The sequence below is a fragment of the Lissotriton vulgaris genome, chromosome 1_1 (genome assembly GCF_964263255.1).
Source record: "Lissotriton vulgaris chromosome 1_1, aLisVul1.2, whole genome shotgun sequence".
Classification (NCBI taxonomy): domain Eukaryota; kingdom Metazoa; phylum Chordata; class Amphibia; order Caudata; family Salamandridae; genus Lissotriton; species Lissotriton vulgaris.
Genome location: NC_141685.1, coordinates 1060429904 through 1060448709, shown reverse-complemented (window position 1 = coordinate 1060448709; position 18806 = coordinate 1060429904). Strand labels below are relative to the sequence as shown.

At 49.4% G+C, this 18806-nt stretch overlaps 1 protein-coding gene across 1 annotated transcript in view; it reads right to left on the bottom strand.

Moving 5' to 3' along the window:
• LOC147748543 (galectin-1-like) overlaps positions 1-12333 on the bottom strand; it is a 32431-nt gene extending 20098 nt beyond the window's left edge. Inside the window, exons 1-3 of the mRNA XM_086962998.1 lie at positions 12253-12333; positions 6502-6581; positions 4988-5159 (exon numbers count right to left, since the gene is read on the bottom strand). Of these exons, the coding sequence (XP_086819124.1) occupies positions 4988-5159; positions 6502-6578 (249 nt within the window). The 5' untranslated portion in view covers positions 6579-6581; positions 12253-12333. The remainder of the gene's footprint in view (positions 1-4987; positions 5160-6501; positions 6582-12252) is intronic.
• Between the last annotated feature and the right edge of the window lie 6473 nt (positions 12334-18806).

Genomic DNA, 18806 nt, shown 5'->3' with positions numbered 1-18806 from the left:
AATCTGTTTCACGCAGATTAGGAACTTGCTCACCACACCCCACAGGGCGTGCATGGGGGTCTGGGAGGGCGAGGAACAGATGAAAGGCAAGTACTTACGCAAGGCGCTATTGCTAGCTCCTATCTGGCTGTTCCGCTATCCGAGGAGCACAGTACACATGGGAGTGCTGGCTCTACAGTAGTATCAGATCAGCAACTTTCTAACGGAAGCTCCTCCGACCACGAGCATCTGCGGGTAGTCTTGTCTCGTTGAGGTTGCCGCCACCCTAGCTGAACTCTTCTGTGCATCAGCCACCCCGTTCTCCGAAGCTGAGACATGCTTCATGATCATCTCTTAAAAGGTTTCCCGCTTTCATATGTCAGTATGGCGTCCACTGCAAGCTTTTGTTTTACATTCTGTGACTTGTAGTCCTGATTTACTATGATCGACTGAACTACAAATCCCAGAATACAAAGCAAAAAGGATGGCTTTTGAGCTACTCATGCATGTAACCGGGATGTGTTAGAGCTCAGATTCAACAGTGGGGTTACCAACTCGATCACTAGTCAAAACCAGTATAGTTCAGTCACAAATTGTGTCCAAGTGTCGCGCTAAGCGAGATCCAACTTTTTAAAAATGTTTATAGGCAGCACAAAATTCATCAAACAAGTGATCCAATGACATATCGACGATGACTGAGCATTATCCAGTTATAAATCTCACAGCACATGAATGCGGTTCACGCCGCGCCACCCCAGAACGGATCAATGACCAGGTATACCCTAGTCTAACTCTGTTTTTATCATTTTGTCTTTTACACATTCATCTCCAATGTACACAACGAGAAACTGAGTCACTTTATGTTTACCTTCCCACCACCTTTGTTGTGAAAAGCAGACCCAGCTAACATGTCACGGGGTCACACTCAACTGCATGGTCCCACACAATAACATAACATAACGTGCATATGTAGAGCGCACGTTCACTCAAGGGTATCTTGGTGCTGAATGTCAGATGTTTACTGTATCCAACTCAGTGGTACTCATTGTATCGACCTCAGAAGAATGAAAAGTTGAGTGGACACAACGCAATCTCTCCACTTTTCCGATCAAAAACTAACAATTTGTAGATTTGGCTGCATTATAAGGAAAAAGAAACCCTTGACCAGCCGCATCTTGGACACGTTGCAGCGTAATGAGTGTAGATTTCACTGAAGGCAAGGAGAGTGGAGCCTGGGCAAAACATGAAACTGAACTAGATCAATTCCGATATCAATGGAGACTTCTTTAAAAGGTTGATTATAACTGACGCAATATTGCATTCTGCCAAAATAAGGGCCTCATTAAGATGTCCTCGTTATCGAGGGCGATACCAGCAGGTGCCTCCCCAGGATTTAACAGGGTACAAGGGTCATGCGTTAAAGTGCCTGGGATGGAGAATAACCTGCACACCCAGGATTCCCGTTGCCTTTTATGCGGTCAGCAGCCCCCCACCACCACCACCATCCCAGGGAGTTTAATGCTCCTATTTATAACCTGCTCAAAGCAGATGCAAATTGGAATGGGGGGTGGGGTGAGGTGAACGTGGGCAGGACAAGATCCTGGGTTGGGGAGGAAGCATTGCAGATCAAGTTAGGGTGACACAGGCTTCACTCACTGCCAGCCTCAAAGCCTCCATGGCTATGTTGAGTGTATTTTTGAAATCTGAGCCCGGCAATTGCAGGAGCGGGACACTGGGCTGTTCGGAGCTGGCAATTGTGTTATCTCTCCCCCACACCCCAAATGAACGATGAAGAAACTGAAAAATGTGCATGGCTTCCAGTACAGCATTAACAAGCACAAGAACATTGGGACTTTGTAAGAAAGTGCACTTGTGTGGGGCCATGTCCCTAATGTGAAGGCGTGCGTGGTATGCAGGCCAAGCTCAGCTCTACAAAAAACAATCCCGGGAATGGTGCGCGTGCGCTAAAAGGAATTTGCACCAGGGCCAGCGTGACCACCATCTGTTTCCATTTAAGATAATTGGAAACAGATAGTGGTCGCACGCACTCCCGAGGACCCTAGGCCAAGGACCAGAGAAGGCGGGACATGCAATTGTGTGCTCTATTTCTTAGAAAGACGCACGCAAAGGCCAATCACTGGTTAATTTTAAAAAAGCACACGCATGAGCGTGTGTTCAGGGCTCAAAACCCTTACTTAATGTCTCGCCGGGTAGCGCATGCATGCTGGCTAAGGCGAGACCTAGAAAGGACTGAGTTAAGATGGGATGTGACAGGTAATCAGTCCAGTTGTTAACCCAGTGTGAAGCCGGAAATGTTGCAATCGCACCCTTGGGCCAGAGGCTATAAATCAGTCGCTCGTCACTGCGTACTTTGTCCTGCCCAGTGCACCAGGCCAAAGCCCCCACTACCTTGCTAAACTATCCTCATGGGGAAGTAGAGTGAGCGCACCCCCACTCAAGCATGTGACCCACAGTTCAGAAGGAATACCAAACAAACATGAAGCCAAAATGCAAACGCTTGCAAAAACCCTTTCCGTGTCACGAGTACAGTTAGATTCGTCCTATGGTGCCGCAGTGTCAGCTCAACTCACTCTGAGAGATTCACCAAGCCCTAGGGCCGATACTGGACCAGTCGCCTCGGCCTGAACCTAAGCACCAAAGAAACGCACAAAGTTAATAGCTTTGCGTGTCCGCAGAGTCATGCGGCCTTCTGGTAAAGAAGGCAGTGCTGCATTTCCAGTGTACGCCTTCTACTGCAAGGAAACATAAGATTTCTTTTCAAACCCAGTCAGATGGAGCCCCTGCCTCGCCCACTTCGATATTTTTTACAAATAACCCTTATTATATGGTTTTAGGTCTCGGCTAGCATAGGCTGCGCATGCGCAGTCTCGCTGGCGAGATCTTATGTCTCAGAGTAGCAAGGCTTAAACCTGCCCCTCTCCTCCATTGGCTGGCTCCCTAAACGGCGGCCAGTCATTTTTTTAAGCTAAGCCCCGTCCGTTTCGGATTGAGGGGCGTGTTTTTTGCTGTGCTTTCTCTCTGTGACGTCTTCAGTCACTCAACAAAAAACACGCCCCCAGTCTGAAAAGGACGGGGCTCCTCACGGGGTGTCGGCCTGGTAGGTGCATGTAAACCCCCAGAGTTATTTATGCTTTTTCGGTCTGCAAGCGGCTCGAATGCTCCCTGAAGCCACGAATCGTGGCACTGTAGTCTAACCATATGTTGATCACGGAGTAAGGGGCTTAGCTATCAAAGTTACCTCAGGTGTATTGTAACCGACGCCCCTGGGAGTGAGCGGGTCCCCATAACTGTTTTTTGTGTGTGTGCTTTTTAAACATATAAAGTAGGATTTTTGGGACCTGATGCCCCTGCATGCGATAATGCATGTTGGGGTGGGAGGGGGTTATGAAATTGCACGATGGCCACTGGGACGGGCGAGGAACTAGGTTAGTTTGATCGGTGCGAAACTAACTCTAGTGAGTGGTGGTTCGCCAACACCTGGTGTTCTCTACCCCTTTCTGGTGCAGAGAAGCCCGCTCCTGGTTCACTAGCGCTAAAGAAAACAAAAGCTTGCCCGGAGCAGGCAGAGGGGAAAAGCCAAGCCTCTGGGCAAAGAAAATAATCAGCTCTGGGGGAGGGGCGGGCCCGGGTCTAGAGAAGGATTCGGCTCGGTGGCCAAGGAGTGGAGTCCGCTTGGAAGGAGGGGGAGGGCGGCCCTTCTGGACCACGAACGGGGGAACAGTCATTACCCCTGCCATAGGTGGGGGAGAGTAGGCGGTGCCAGCGAGCCTTGAGGTGCCAGGGGGGATGGGCTGTCCTGGGGCCCAGGAACGAACAACTAGCGCCTGGATTGATGAGAGGGTGGGAGGGGGGAGGGGGAGGGGAGAGCCTTCAGCAACCCCGGGATGAGTAGTGTTTTCTTTGGGGTGCTTCAGGTGATCAGACGAGGGCTGGCGCAGGGATGGCTCGCAAAGTTAAATTATACTTGTTGTTGCTTCTACTACAGTATTTTGTGCATTAATACGTGGGTGTAGCAGAATTATTATTATTAGGAGACAGAGTCTCTATTTGAAAAGTGATCTATCTGTGTACACAAAATCACTATTAAACTGCACGGTTAGAAATAATAGTGGTAATTTTTACACTTACGACACGGATGTGTTGGGGTGGCACTCAGGAATCAAAGATGTATTTCTGTACACTCACTGTAGTGGAAGCAACAACTGAGCATGCAAGACCATGTAACCAGGTCTTATTGTATAATTTAACTTTGCGAGATACATGCTCCATTGTCAACTTTTTGTTCATTTCAGCCCTGAGGAATCGCGAGTGCGATGAAACACGTGTCGGCTGGCTGTTTGCTACATTAAAGACTCCAAGATTTACTCATTGAGAGTTTTTTTGTTTTGATAATTCTGTCATTTTGTCATTATCTTGGTTGAATATTGTTACTTAACATTGTATACACCGTCTTGAGTGCAACGGCAACCGAGTTTGTTCATGTAGGGGTAGTTTCTTTCTACTCAATTGAGTGGTTCAGGGTTTTCCACTCGCCGTTTTGCACCTCAATAGTTAGCAACTCTATACTGGTGTGCGTATAAACGGGCAGTGCACCCGGAGCCTAACTGATCAAAAACCTCCTAAACTTTGTGGGTGGGTGCGTGTGGCTCTGTGTGTGTGTGTGTGGTTGCAAATGCAATAGGTCACGCATTTGCGAGAGATTAAGCTATTGGCATTGTAAATGACAATGCCATTTATTTATATGTTTTAAAAACAAAAATAATGTCATGAGCAATGCCAATAGCTCTAACTTTAAAAAAGACGAGACCATTGCATTGTAAATGCTTGTTGTACTTGACACTATGTGTATACCGGGTGCTGTTGTGAAGAGGCAGCCTACGAGGTGTAGTTTCCTAATGATCAGAGAAGAGACTGGGTTGGGTCTGGCCGTCACGTGGCTGGCTGGGGAAGCTCCAGAGTGCTCCCCGGTGCGGCCGCCCCTGCTCACCTCGGTCTTCTCCCCTTGCTTGAAGGGAAAGGCGCTCTCGCGCCGCTCCTCGCCCCAGCTGCCCGCCTGCCTGGAGTTGTAAACGATGGTGTTGATGTCGGTCCGGAGTTTGAAGCGTGGGTTGAAGTGCAGGGCAATGTTCGAGCTGTTCTTGCCCAGGTTAATAACGAATCTGAAGCGTAAGGGAGAAGAGAGGAAAAACATTGCGCTCAGAAAAGGCAGACATTGCAGCACAGGGGCATGTTCTAAAGTGTACCCTGGTGGACACAGACTGGGATGGGGTGGCTATGTTTAAAGGGTCCTAGCGTACACTACATCTGCACAGTACATGCCCCCACCCAACTGGCTACCATGTGGTGCATGCAAGGGGCGAGGTTCAAATACCAGCGACCCCACAGGAAAACCATACAAGACACCCCTCCCGTCCACCCTTCCCTCCTCCCCGCCACCCACCTCCATAAATGGGTCTTAACCACCTTCCGTAACACGTACCAAAGCTAAATCCGGTACCACCAACTTCACTAGTTCGCCCCATGCCCTCACCGCCACAAATACCCAGCCACTCACAGTCTGTACTGCACCCTTACCTTCCAGATACCCAGGCGTTTATAGCCTCCCTCACCCACTGCCCCAGTCGGGCATTTCCTGTGCCATCATCCTCTAATTCCCTCAACCACAGGTGATTGTCCTGTACCCTCACTCTCCAGTTACCCCAGGAAAGTAGCTTGCCCTCTCGCTCTTCAGAGTAGCCTTGCACCTTAATCCGCATACTTCCCCTTACCCTCCAGGTACCCAGGTGATCACCACTTAAAGTGACCCCTCACCCGTGAGAGGTCTCACCGCTCACTACTTACCCCAAGATCCTCTGCTTCAGCCTTGAACACTATATGTATACCCCACCCCTGGTATACCCCGTTTCCTTCTGGCCTTATTCTCCTAATATGCTGCAGTCCTATCTACTAATACCTCACCAACCTTTAATACCCCCCACACAACACTGGACGCACCAACTCCTAAACCTAGGGCCGGTCACTATATTCAGACAATGCCCCGTCTGCTTCTAGGATCACTACCCTCAGATACCCCGGCCCCATCTTCCTCTACTCACCCCAATTAATACTTTAGATACCCCAGCCCCATCTTCCTCTACCCACTCCCAATCAATACTTGATATAACCCGGCCCACCTTCCTCTACCCACCCCCAATCAATCAATACTTCAGATTCCCCGGCCCCATCTTCCTCTACCCACCCCCAATCAATACTTCAGATTCCCCGGCCCCTCTTCCTCTACTCACCCCCAATCAATACTTCAGACACCCCAGCTCCATCTTCCTCTACCCACACCCAATCAATACTTCAGATACCCTGGCCCCATCTTCTCTACCCACCCCAAATCAATACTTTAGATACCCGGACCCATTTTCCTCTACCCACCCAAATCAATACTTCAGATACCGGCTCCATCTCCCTCTGCCCACCCCCAATCAATACTTCAGATGCCCTGGCCCTTACTCCTTGGCATCCGGTGGTAGAATGCCCGTAATGTTGACCCAGTCGCCCAGCTTGAGGATCATATTGCGCACTTCCATTTTCTGTAAAGAAAGCAAAAGACATCAGAATTGTGGGGGTTCTAAGTTCACCCCTGCAACCTTTCCTCGTCAATAATATTATGAGAGCGGAGGCTGTGGGGCTTAGAGTCCTCTTTTACCCAACTTCAACATTAAAGAGCGCTAGCATTCATAATCTTTATATGTAAATGTGACACATTGAAATTCTGAAACTCTGGCATGGAAGGCATCTGACCTTTGTGGTCCCATGTTTTATACTTTAAGCTTAGAGCTAGCCTTGATCCCACAACAGGAAAGAGAGTGCCCATGGTGAGTTCAGGGACAATGTCCAGATTGGGTTTTATCTGACTATTACTAATAAACGAAAATAGGATGTGCAGTTACACCAGATGGGCGGGCCCAGAGATGCCGCTATTCCGTTTGTACCCTGTAGAGCAGGCTACGTAGCTTGAAGGAGCTGAGGGAGGATGAAAGAACTATGTTTGGTGTCAGGGACTGCTGCCCAGGCTTGGATTAGGCCGTGGTAGCTGATCCATAAGTACTTTTTTCCAGAAATTGTCAGTTTACGCTTCCGTGAGTAGGCAAAAGCCCCCACCCTACCCATAAGTGAAATCCTTCCACTGGAAAGTAAAGCCTGCAGCCCCAGGGCAGCGGGTGAGATGTAGCACAGTATTATAGACACTGGCCAAAGGCACGATAGGTCCACTGCACATGTCCACTGTGTGATTTCAAAATGTATCCAAACCCCCAAGAGCATCATAAGACTGACGTGTTACTTCGTCTTGAGATTTCATGTCCGCAAATGTTGAAAGAACCCTCTGATTGCCTAATGGTTCTATACCCAGTCTCGTGGTTTGTGAGAGACAACAGAACCCCACAACAGCATTATGGGACCATCATTTTGAAAGAACCCTGGGATATCTGTACCCAATCTCATGGTCTGTGAATATCACCAGAACCCTATGATGCTAATACAGGACCACAACATAAGGGTTTATGGCTTGTAAATGTCACCAAGACCCTACAGTGGCATTTGAGAACCACAGCAGTCTACCAGCCTCATGCTGGTTCATCACTAAAACTAAGGGATGGCATGTACTTGCCTAAAGGACCTATGCCACCTGAAGTCCTTTAGAACAGACGAGGGCAGGAGGAAACAGAAGGCAAGGGTGACCACCACAAAAGACCAACTTTGGCCAACACTGGTCAGCTTAGTGTTTAATTCTTTAGATGGACCTATGGTGCAAACAAGGCCTGGGTGTCGCCGGGGCAACACCGGGTCATTAGATCTGCGCATGTGCGGTGACCGATTAAGAGGAAGTGGTGCTTAGGCACGCTGAGAGGGAGCGTGAAGGACCCAATGAAACACATTCGAATCAGCCCGTATGCACTGCCGAACCCAACCATGTCCACAGAGGACCAACGATGTACCCATTGCATAACCAACCCACATCTACCAATGCTTCAAGGGTTTATCCATGACCCGCTCAGGTACACCGAATACTCTGTCATACTAGCCCATAAATTTCCAGCGTGTCAAAGAACTCGAACGCACACCAAAACCACACCAGTCTCACCCTTCACACATCACGCTCAACCCACCTACAGCCATCAAAGTGGACCTGCACCCTTGCTGCCATATTCCATAACCAATTTATTACACCTACACCTTAAAGAATCAACGAACCACACTGATATTCCACCCCGAAGCACCAACTTACTAACAGACAACAAACTGAATACACTCAGTGTTCAGTGGCGGCTCCTCCATGGGGGCGATTGGGCGCCGCCTCACTGCTTTCTCGCACGGCGAGAAAGCAGAAGTTCCTGGTTGAGAGAGTGGGCGGCGTTACTCGAGGGCAGGGGGAGTGGCTTTCTCACTGTTGTTAATACTGTCTGTTTGGGCAGCCTGAGAGGCTGCCCAAGCAGACAGTATTAACTGTATTAACAACACTGGGCAAGCTGCTCCCCCCTGCCCTCGAGTAGCACCTCCCACTCTCCCTGTTCTCTGTATGCTGCAGCATACAGATAGAAATTACGTGGTTGGGGCAGCCGGCTGCACCAATTACAAAGTTGTGCTGTGGTGGAGGGGAGGAAGGCTGCCTGGCCTGTAGCCTTCCTGCGTGACTACGAGCACCATGGGAATTCAAAAGAACAGGACGGCGGGAGTCTGGAGTCTCGGAGTCGGAACTTGAAGGCGGGAAGGTAAGGTAAGTTAAGTTTTTTGACTTTTATTATTTTATTTATCCCGCTTCCCCCCCTCCCTCCCCTTCCCAGCGCGACAACACCATTTTCACCCCCCCCCCCACCCGTAATGCCGGCCACGACTGGGTCTCAGTGACCTTCCTTGGCATTGTGCTTAGGTAAAAGTGCTCTATGCTTTTGGCTTCACAACGGCAGTTTTAGAGCTGTTTAATTTATGCTACTTGAAAACCTGAGAAGGCCCGCAGCACTTCTGGAAAATGACGGACATTATTTGAATGAGCCAGGAGAGGTTGCGGAGCCAGAGGATAAGCAACAATGCTCTTGAACCGGTCCTTGGCGTGTCTGTCTCGAATGCGCGCCTATTGAGGGAGCAGGCCACGGAGTCTTCTGTGAAGAGTTCTTTAGCCACCAAGCTCCGAGCTAATCCGCACTTTGGGCTCCCGCCATTTCTCCAAACAGACCGGGCTCTGCATTGATAACGTCGAAGCAGCTGAACGTTTAGCTGTGCCTGCTTCCAATGTGGCTGGGGGCCTGGCTTTCCGCTTTGCCCTGCTGGGCCCGTAAAAGACGGTCACAGGAGTGTTTGCCCTTTCAAACGCTCGCAGTTGATTTGGCTGCGCGTGTTTTTGTGCAACACACAGCCTGAGATTTGCATTGTGAAGAGGGCCGCCCATTGACTCTTGCCTGGTGCACCAACTGCTGAACCGCACAGTAACCGTCAGGAGATTCAGCAAATTAACACAATGCGCCACAGGAGTGATGCTGGCTCGGGGATGTAGATGTTTTAGTGTGAGACTGAATGAGAATTTGTTTCAATATCTTTTACAGAGTGCCAGGCGTGGGAGTAGCACAAAATGAGAGGGCTTCTTTATTTTCCCCGGCTGGCCACCAGAAACCAGTACCCTTCGCAACGCATAAAAGAGCTCTGCATATGGCTCACATACAGCATTAATATTGAAGGCTGCAGAGTCTTGGGAAGCTAAGAGATTGTATTATATGAATACTTGGGAAGGTGCTTTCTTGGCATTTGCCCAAATCAGTGAACCCTTGATTGTTGCAACCAATGTTCTGTGAATTGCTGGTTTTATTGTTGGGAAGTCATAAATTATGAGCTGGATGTCTTCATCCCTGGTCAATGCCGCCTGCTTGAGTGTGTAGACTAGAGTGAAAATAAAGAGGGGAAAGGCGAAAGCTGGTCTGAGGTGACATTCACATTTGGAGCAATTAAGTTGCTTTTTGTGAGCTTTTAAGCCTTTTAATTGCTAATTGGTGATCTGACAGTCAGTGTTTATTTACAGCTGCCAAGTCTTCAGATTACTTACGTGTGACAGTTCGAGTTTTGGTGTACTAATGTCCACTTGTATAAGTGGCTCACTACAGAAACTGTTGAATGTTTTTAATGCAGTAAGATATGGGTCAGTTCTGATATGCTTAAATATTTTAACAGCACATGTTCACAATTGCTATATAAACTTTTTCCCATTCTCAAATTTGCTTTCAAATGTACTATTTGCCACTGTTTTCTTCAAACTTTTCTCTGGGGAAGAACCCCCAAACACCCTTTCTGTTGGTTGGGCTTCTGTGCCTCGCACGCTAGCGACATAACCTTATACCCAGCTTTTACGCCCTACCACTTTCAAATGTCACCAGCCGCCACTGTCAGTGTTTATTGACCACTCCAAGCGTTACCTACACATACCCATCATTGCTGACTGGAAGATGCCAATGCTCAGCCCACTGAGTATCCCACACTAACCACAGCCACCACACACCTTATTACCAACCACACTCTGGTATTAATTTTTAAACTAAATCTTACACAGTCAACATGCCAGATGGTAAATATGCCCTCCCACGCCATCACCACACCCAGACCAGCCACCACATCCTCCCAGTACAGCCATCTAAAAATCAGACCTGCTATGTGCCATAAACATCAGGGGCTGTATTATGGCATGTGCCACGTGGGCGCAATGGGCTTGTGCGCCTGCTTTGCACACCCGCAGGTCACTTTGGTATTACAGAAAGGGCCACAGACACTTGTGCAGCCTTTTTATGTAATACAGATAATGCTGGTGCACATACAGCGTCATTGCCATCACTAGAAACTTGAAGCCCCCCCCCCCCTTGCAAGGTACATGGAAGTGCCTCCGAAGGACTCAATCGGGAGGTAGGCCAGGGTACTGTGCTGATGGGGCCGCTGTAGTTTAGAGCCCCCCTGCACTGCAGGGGCCTATGTTACGCCACTGAAGGGGGTTTCCTCATTTGCATGGGGGCGTGGCCCCATCCAAATAAAGGAACCTATTTGCCCCAGCGTCATTATAGACATGGGTGAAGAGGCTAATAAAAGATGTCAGGAGGTGCACTGTTAGTGCACCCCCCTGATGGCAGCCCTCTGGAAGGAAACGGGTCCTATTGACCCATCCCGATAGTCCCTTTTAGGCTTGTATTCACTCACTTCTCCCACTCTTAAAAGTGCAGGTGAGTTGCTGCCTGCACAGTGACACACCGAGCGGGTGCTGCAAAGCAATTCGGGTTTTTACTTGAACGCACTACTCCCAGGGCCGCACGACTTTGCGGCGTCTCTGGGGGAAGCATATTCAATATAATACGGCGCCCACTACGCCCCCCCAAAGCCCCCAAAATCTGGAACACATTAGCTTTGGTCACATCCTTGCTCACAAATACACCATGACTGCTCTGCAATGCCCCTTAGCACACTCACTCCACACTGAGGGACACTGGCACAGTCCCTCACCTCCAAGCTAGATCTCACCTAGACCCTTAAGTTTTACATTGTTTTCTAGCCGTGAGACACGATTAAACCATTGGGGCTATTGAGGATGCACACCATGTGGTGCTTTGAGGAGCGAGTCTCACACCCAAGGAGGACTGTACCAGTGATCGACACTGGCACGCCATGTGATACTCCCCCCAGGAATCACTCATATCAGCCAGATGTAGAGAAGAGGACGCCTGCTCGATGAGGGAGAGCGTGCACCAGTCAGTAAATCCCCCTCACAATCATTGAGAGGGAGACCACTCAAAGAGTGTAACACACCCACCCACAGAGAGACTGTGCGCCCACGAGACTCGCACACAATGAGTGAAACTTCATGCGAGTAACCCCACTAGAAAGACTGATCAACAGAGCGGAACGTCCACTCAGTGACTGAGTCTATGCTGTCACCTGGGGAGACTGACGGCACACCCTTTCTCGCACCGAACTTTCCCACCCCCTCCCTTGACCATACTAAGACTTCCATTCACCTCCTTCGTCCGCCTACTGGGTGCGAGCTCTCCATACCAATAATCTCCATATACTCCCAATCACCCACCGCGTCCATCCGACCTCCACTGCGTTCGAGTGCTGCAGCTCTGTTCCCCCCACGCTCCATTCATCTACCTATGCATCCCCCATTCACGCATCTTCCATTGTTTGTGCTCAGTCTCCAGCTCTATTAATTAATAAATTGATTAAGTCCCTCACCTGTCCCTCGTCTGAGTGTAACTGCTGCCGCTCTGCTCCCTCCTCAGCCGAGTAGTTCTGTTCCTTCCCCGTCCCCCTTAAATGACTAGGAAAGTGTCTGAGAGTGTCAGGTGAACCCAACGTCACACAGCCAATCAGCAGGGAGGGTCTGGCAACCAGCCCAGCTGGAGTTATTTAATTAACAGAGGATCCCAGGGCCATAGCACGCAGTATTTATTTTGAAGGGCACAGCCACAAGCAAAGAAAAACACGTGTATGTGGAGAGAGGAGGCAGGCTGGAAGAGGTAGCATTTGAAAGTGTGCTGTATTGACACAGTGATATTTCAAACCACAAAATTTTTTTTTTGTGCTGTTGTTCCTTCTCAGAAGTGAAAGTGGGTGACAAATGGCACATTTTAAAGCCACAACTGAACATAGTTAAAAACACACATGCAGCAGAGATAGAAATTACCCTCTTGTTACAAGTGGAAACAGAATGCTATTGTCAACTGCTGCACACAATAGCACATTGAGCCAGTAAACTGGGTCAAAACCTGATAAGATTTCCCCGTAAGGAGGTTTGGAGTTTCTCCAGTATTGGGGTGTCTTTCATAGATTCACATGCCTGAATCATTCCCCGTCGTCGAAGTGGGAGTCCCACGGTACTTAAAAAAAGCAATAATATGCATAAAATAACCAGAAAACCTTGGTAATAACCAACCAGGAAGTAAAGTAGCCCTAAGCTACAGAAGCAAAAACTCTCACACTCATGACTATCCTAGTCGTTATGTATAGACCAAAATGCAGCCAATCAGGCGTCAGCACCCAACAGAATGCTCTCCCCAGAGGCTCAGGCTCTCATATTTTCTTCCGCATGTCGTGTGAAGGGAGTCTCCCTGAGCTCTGCTCAGTTCTTCACAACTTTATTGTTTTTTTCCTTCTTGAAGATGTCATCTTCTAAATCCCTATTTAGACCTTGTGAATCTTGTGGAAAGCTTAGGCTTTTTAAGGAAGATCCCCACAAGAAATGTATTTATTGTCTCTATCCAGATCATGAGGTAAAGGAGTGTAAGATCTGCAGAACCTTTCCTCAGAAGACCCTCAGAGACAGAGAAGGTCGTCTTCTCCTGTGGCTGCAGAAGATCAAGGACCAGGATAACCCTCTTTCTAAGGTAGGGAGTATAGCTTCGGGATCTTCTATGTCCTCTAGAAAGATGAAAGCTGAGGTTGGGATTACTTCTCCTGGGGCAAAGGTGTTGAGAACAGCCCAACCCTCCAAGGGTTGTGGTTTGCCTTCGGGTTCATCTTCAAAAAGGGCTTCTCCACCTGCTAAAACTGGTCCTGGAAAGCCCCAGAGAAAGTCTGGAAAATCTTCATCTTCCAAGAGACTATCTCAAAAAGATTTACCTCAGAAAATGGCTCCGTCGACGGCAGTGTCGACGACGGCTTCTACGTCGACGAGTATCATCGGCGACGCTTCTTCTACTTCGACGATTACCTACTCATCGCCGAAGCCACAGATTGTAATGTCTTCAACCTCTTCTCGCAGCTGGAATCCACGGCCCTCCGCCTAGAGCGCGACCAACTGGAATCTGACGCCACAGATTCTACCAGACAACTGGCCCTGGTCCGAGACGAGATCCGGAGGGTCTCTATGGAGTCTGCCAAAATGCTCTGGCGATCCTCGGTTGCCCGCGTATACGGATGGGGCGACAAAAACGGGAAACTGCTCCATAATTTGATCTCCTATCCCAACGCTCACCGTATTGTCCCCGAGATCCGCGCGGCTGCTGGGACTCGCCATGTGGCGTCTCAGGCATTAGCACAGACCTTCGCCCACTACTATGAGGCCCTCTACACTGCGTGTACCCCTAGTACCTCCCTTGCAGACCTGATGTCAGACTCCGGATTATCTCTGCCTTGTCTTCCGAAGGAGGTAGCAGACACCCTTGACGGCCCGCTTACCTCGGAAGAAATCCATGGGGCTATCACCCTGCTACACTCCGGCAAAACGCCTGGGCCGGATGGTTTCCCCCAGGAATACTACTCTGCATTCCGAGATGATCTGGTACCCGACCTGACGGAGCTCTTTCGACAGGTGGTGGAGGATGGGTCCTTTCCATCGGAATCAGATGTGGCGACCATCGTGGTCATCCCAAAGACACACCCACCCTCCCTGGATTGCTCGGCCTTTAGGCCCATTTCCATGATTAACACTGAAATTAAGATATTCGCCACTGCCATTGCCCAGAGGCTCCGCCCTCTCCTGTCTGACCTGATCCACCCTGATCAATGCGGCTTCATGCCGGCCAGGGGCACCCGACATTGCATCCACCTTCTTCACCTTGCCCTGGCCCCTCGTCACCGGCTCTCCCCCTACCTGGCCCTTCTCCTTCTTGACTTCGAGAAGACATTCAACATGGGGGACTGGGGGTATCTAGGCGATGTTTTGGAGCTGCTGGGCTTCGGCCCTCCCTTCCGCCGCCTGATCCAAGTCCTCTACAGTGGCCCTAGAGCCCGGGTGCTCGTTAACGGCAAACTCTCCGCCCCGTTCCCCATCCGCAGGGGCACCCGCCAGGGGTGTCCTCTCTCCCCACTCCTGTTCGCGTTGGCGATGGAGCCCCTGGCGGCGCTCATACGACAAGACCCCTTGATTCGGGGATGGCAATGGGATCTGAGCCACACGGACAAAATCGCTCTATATGCAGATGACGTGCTGCTCTATTTGGCTGACCCGTAGTGCTCCGGCCCCCGGTCCCTTAGAGCGCTAGCGGCCTTTGAGCCGGTCTCCGCCTTAACCCGGCAAAGTCCACCCTGCTTCCCCTCCACCCCTTCCAAGCCTGCTGTGATTGGCAAGCGGTGATCCCCCTTCGGAAACTGTCCTTTAAATACCTGGGAGTGTGGATAACCCTCTTTCCTGAACTAGAGTGGACCCTTAACATCACCCCCCTAGTCGCCCGGATGAAAAATGATCTCCGTAATTGGCAATCCCTCCCCCTTAACCTGCTGGGACGCAGTGCCCTTTTTAAGATGATGATCCTCCCACGCTTCCTATATATCCTACAAAATGCCTCGATTCCCCCTCACGAGCGGCTGGTTCCGGGAAATAGATAGTATGTTGATTCGATTCTTGTGGGGAAGGGGACGCTCCCGCCTATCACTCTCTCACTCCCGCATTCCCCCATATGACGGTGGTATGGGCGTTACCAACCTCTACGCCTACTACCTGGCCACCAAGCTCATCGTGATCCATGATTGGTTTGCGGGTGGGTGGTCTGACCCTGCTTACCGGGTGGAGTTTGCCGTTCTTGAGTTGACACACCTGCAGGGCTTTCTGTACGGCTCCCCGGTGCCCAGAGACATACCCTCCGTCACCAGGTCGGTCCTTATGGCTTGGTGCGCCGCACTTCGCCTGGTGCGCTGGGACCGGAAACTGACTAGACAGACACCTCTTTGGTGCGGCACCTGGTTGGGTGAGGCCGCGGCCCTGGAGGGGTTCTGTCAATGGGACCTAGTGGGATAACCCTCGTCGGCGACGTCTGGGTGGGGGACCACATACGCTCCTTCGCCGACCTGCAGCAGCGCCACTCACTCCTACACTCCCAATTCTACAAATACCTACAACTCAGACATGCCCTCCACACTCACCTCCCTATGCCCACTTCCCTCCCGGAGTTTAGTCCCCTGGAGGCCCAGGTCATGATGAGAGATCTGGGGTAGAGAGGGGTCTCTCGGATATACCGTGCCCTCATTAATAATTCCCCTGCATCCTTGGATCACCTTAGAGACAGATGGGAGGAATGGGTGGGCCCCTTGGATGAGGTGGACTGGCGTAACGCCCTTATGGCGCCCAGAACCCTAACCTCATCTTTAAAACAACGCCTTGTCCAGCTCTACTTCCTCCACATGGCCTATTTGACGCCGGTCCGTCTCTTTCGCGCAGGTGTGCGGCACTCCCCGTCATGTGCCCGATGCGCTGGTACCCCGGCTGACTTCTTCCACGTGGTGTGGCTTTGCCCGGTCCTGGTGCCCTTCTGGAGGGGAGTGGAGAGGGAGCTCACGGGTGTGCTGGGTTGGGTGGTTCCGCATGACCCGAGACATCTGCTTCTTGGAGTGTTTGATGGTCTGGACGGCTCCCGTGCCGAGAAGCGTTTTCTGGGTACGGCGCTGGCAGTGGCGAAACGAGACATCGCTGGTAGGTGGTCTCAGAGGGAGACACCGACCTTGTCGCAATGGAGAAGAGGGGTGGACTGGTGTGGGACTCAAGAGGAATCAGTTTTTGAGGCAAGGGGTTGCCCGGAACTTTTTAACAAGATATGGGGCAAATGGTTTGGTGTACTACAGCCGTGAAGAATCTGATATTATGTTGTGATTGTTGGGAACTAATGACTCGCTCTATCCATGTGACTTAGTAGTGCCGATATCGATAACATCTGCAAGAGGCGGCTAAACGAATAGGGAGACGGCGCTTACCTGCAGGTAACAGAAGCGGCGGTGGCTGGCATTGGCGGAGTCGGCTACCGCGGTAAACTGTGTGAATCTGTGATCGCTTGGGGGGCCGCTGTTTGAGACTGAATCCCGGCAAGGGGGAGGCTAAGAGGCAGAATAAAAGAAGTGAAAATAACAACGGCTGCAGCAGTGACTTAGAAAAAAACCTGCATGCTGGAGCAGTGTGAAAGGGGGTTGCGTGCAACGCCGGTTACCAGGCTAGAGCGAGAGCACAAGACGCAGCCCGGAACTGCAAGAAGACTCTCGGTGGAATCTCCTTTCTCTTCCGGGGGAGAGGCAGCAGAGCCAACGGCAAGTGCAGTATAACTGAGACTCGTAATGGGGAACACAAGCAATGTTGGAGTGAGTTAAGCCAGGGCAAAATCACGCTAAATGAACGATGGCATATAGTAAGGATCTATGACGAGAAAAAGCGCTTAAACACTTCAAACATTCCTTTAAAGGAGAAACAGATACAAAATAAAACCCCACAATCCTTGAATAACTGGAGCTGGATGAGTAAAAAAAGCCTCCAACCGTCTGAAACAGTAAGTCTCACCGAAGGTGAAGAGTCATCACAAAGTAAACTACCGTGCACGACAATAAGGGAGGAGAAGCAGATAAACGTGTCTAATAATAAAGCACCCACAGAAGCACAGTCCTCTAGTTCAAATGGTGTTTCTGAATTGCAGTATTCAGCTAAAGCTCAAGATATTAAAGGCACAATTGTCTACACGACGAGGTCAAGGAAATTACTGGTAGAGAAAACAAACCCATTAACGCCATTAACTACACAAGACAACACAGAAGAAGAAGGAATTAGGTCAGTGTACTGCATAAGGAACCGAAATTTACTCAAACAAAATACATTATCAATACAAAAACAAAAGTGTGCACTCCCAAGAAGTACAAAGAAGAGGAATTTACCACGACTAGAAGCACTATCTGAGAATGTAAAAATTAGAGCCTTGACAACAAAATCAAGGGACAAAAAGTAAAGATAACACCATCCTTAAGATCTTATTTTAGGGTGCAACAAGTACTACAAATAAGGAGTGGTCAGTCGATGGTGGGTGATACTGTTGATATTGCCTCTGAATTAATCCCAAGTCTTTGTGAAGGTGAAGGTGAAAGTGTAGCGGAAGGTGAAGAGAGGTCTCCAAAACACACGTGGGAAGACGAGGAGGAAGAAGAAGAGGAAAGGGTACTTACAGTAGATTTCTTGGAAGGTGCTACAGATGATCAAGGAATAAACCCACCAATTTTGGCTCAGCCAGTGCAAACAACTCACAAATTACCTGTAAAGCCAGTAATGAGTAGTGCAATGGCTCAACCTGCAGGAAAACAGGCAGACGCAGCTATAACCTCACAAGTTTTAAGTCCGACGGTGCAGCAAATTGAGGAAGAATTTGTGGCAGAACTCCATGAGGAGACATCGGGACAGCAGGATAAAGACCAAAAAGACCAGAAAGATACAAGCAAAATGGAACGGGTAATGGAGATTTTTATGGACAAAATGATGGACAAAATTCTGGGGGAAATGAGAGAAAAATTCTCGATATCCGAAGGAAATCAAACAAAGATTCAAGAGGTAGTTGAAAATTTAGATCAGAAATTAAACGAATTAGGAGTAAGAGTAACGGCTGTAGAAAATGAACTTGGCTCTTTATCTAAAAAAGTGGTTACAAACCAAAACGAAATACGACAGCTAAAAGACAGTGAGAGGGCGATTAAAGAGAAATTGGAATCCCTAGAGAATCAGGAAAGGAGAAACAACCTTAGACTGCTGAACATCCCTGAAAATTTGGAGGGGTCGGATATCAAGACGTATGTTATATCCTTATTAGAGGAATTCTTCCCCTGGGCAAAAGATAGTGACTTAGCAGCAGACATTCAGTGAGTCCACAGGGATCCGTTCAGGAAAAGTAAGGAGAGAAAAGCCCCGAGAAAAATTTTGGTGAACTTTAGGTCTTATGCTTTGAAAGAAAAAATTCTAAATGAAGGATTAAAAATCGGAATCATCAATAAGGATAATTGGTCGTTCCGAGTCAGATCGGATATATGCAAAGCCACACAGGACAGGCAAT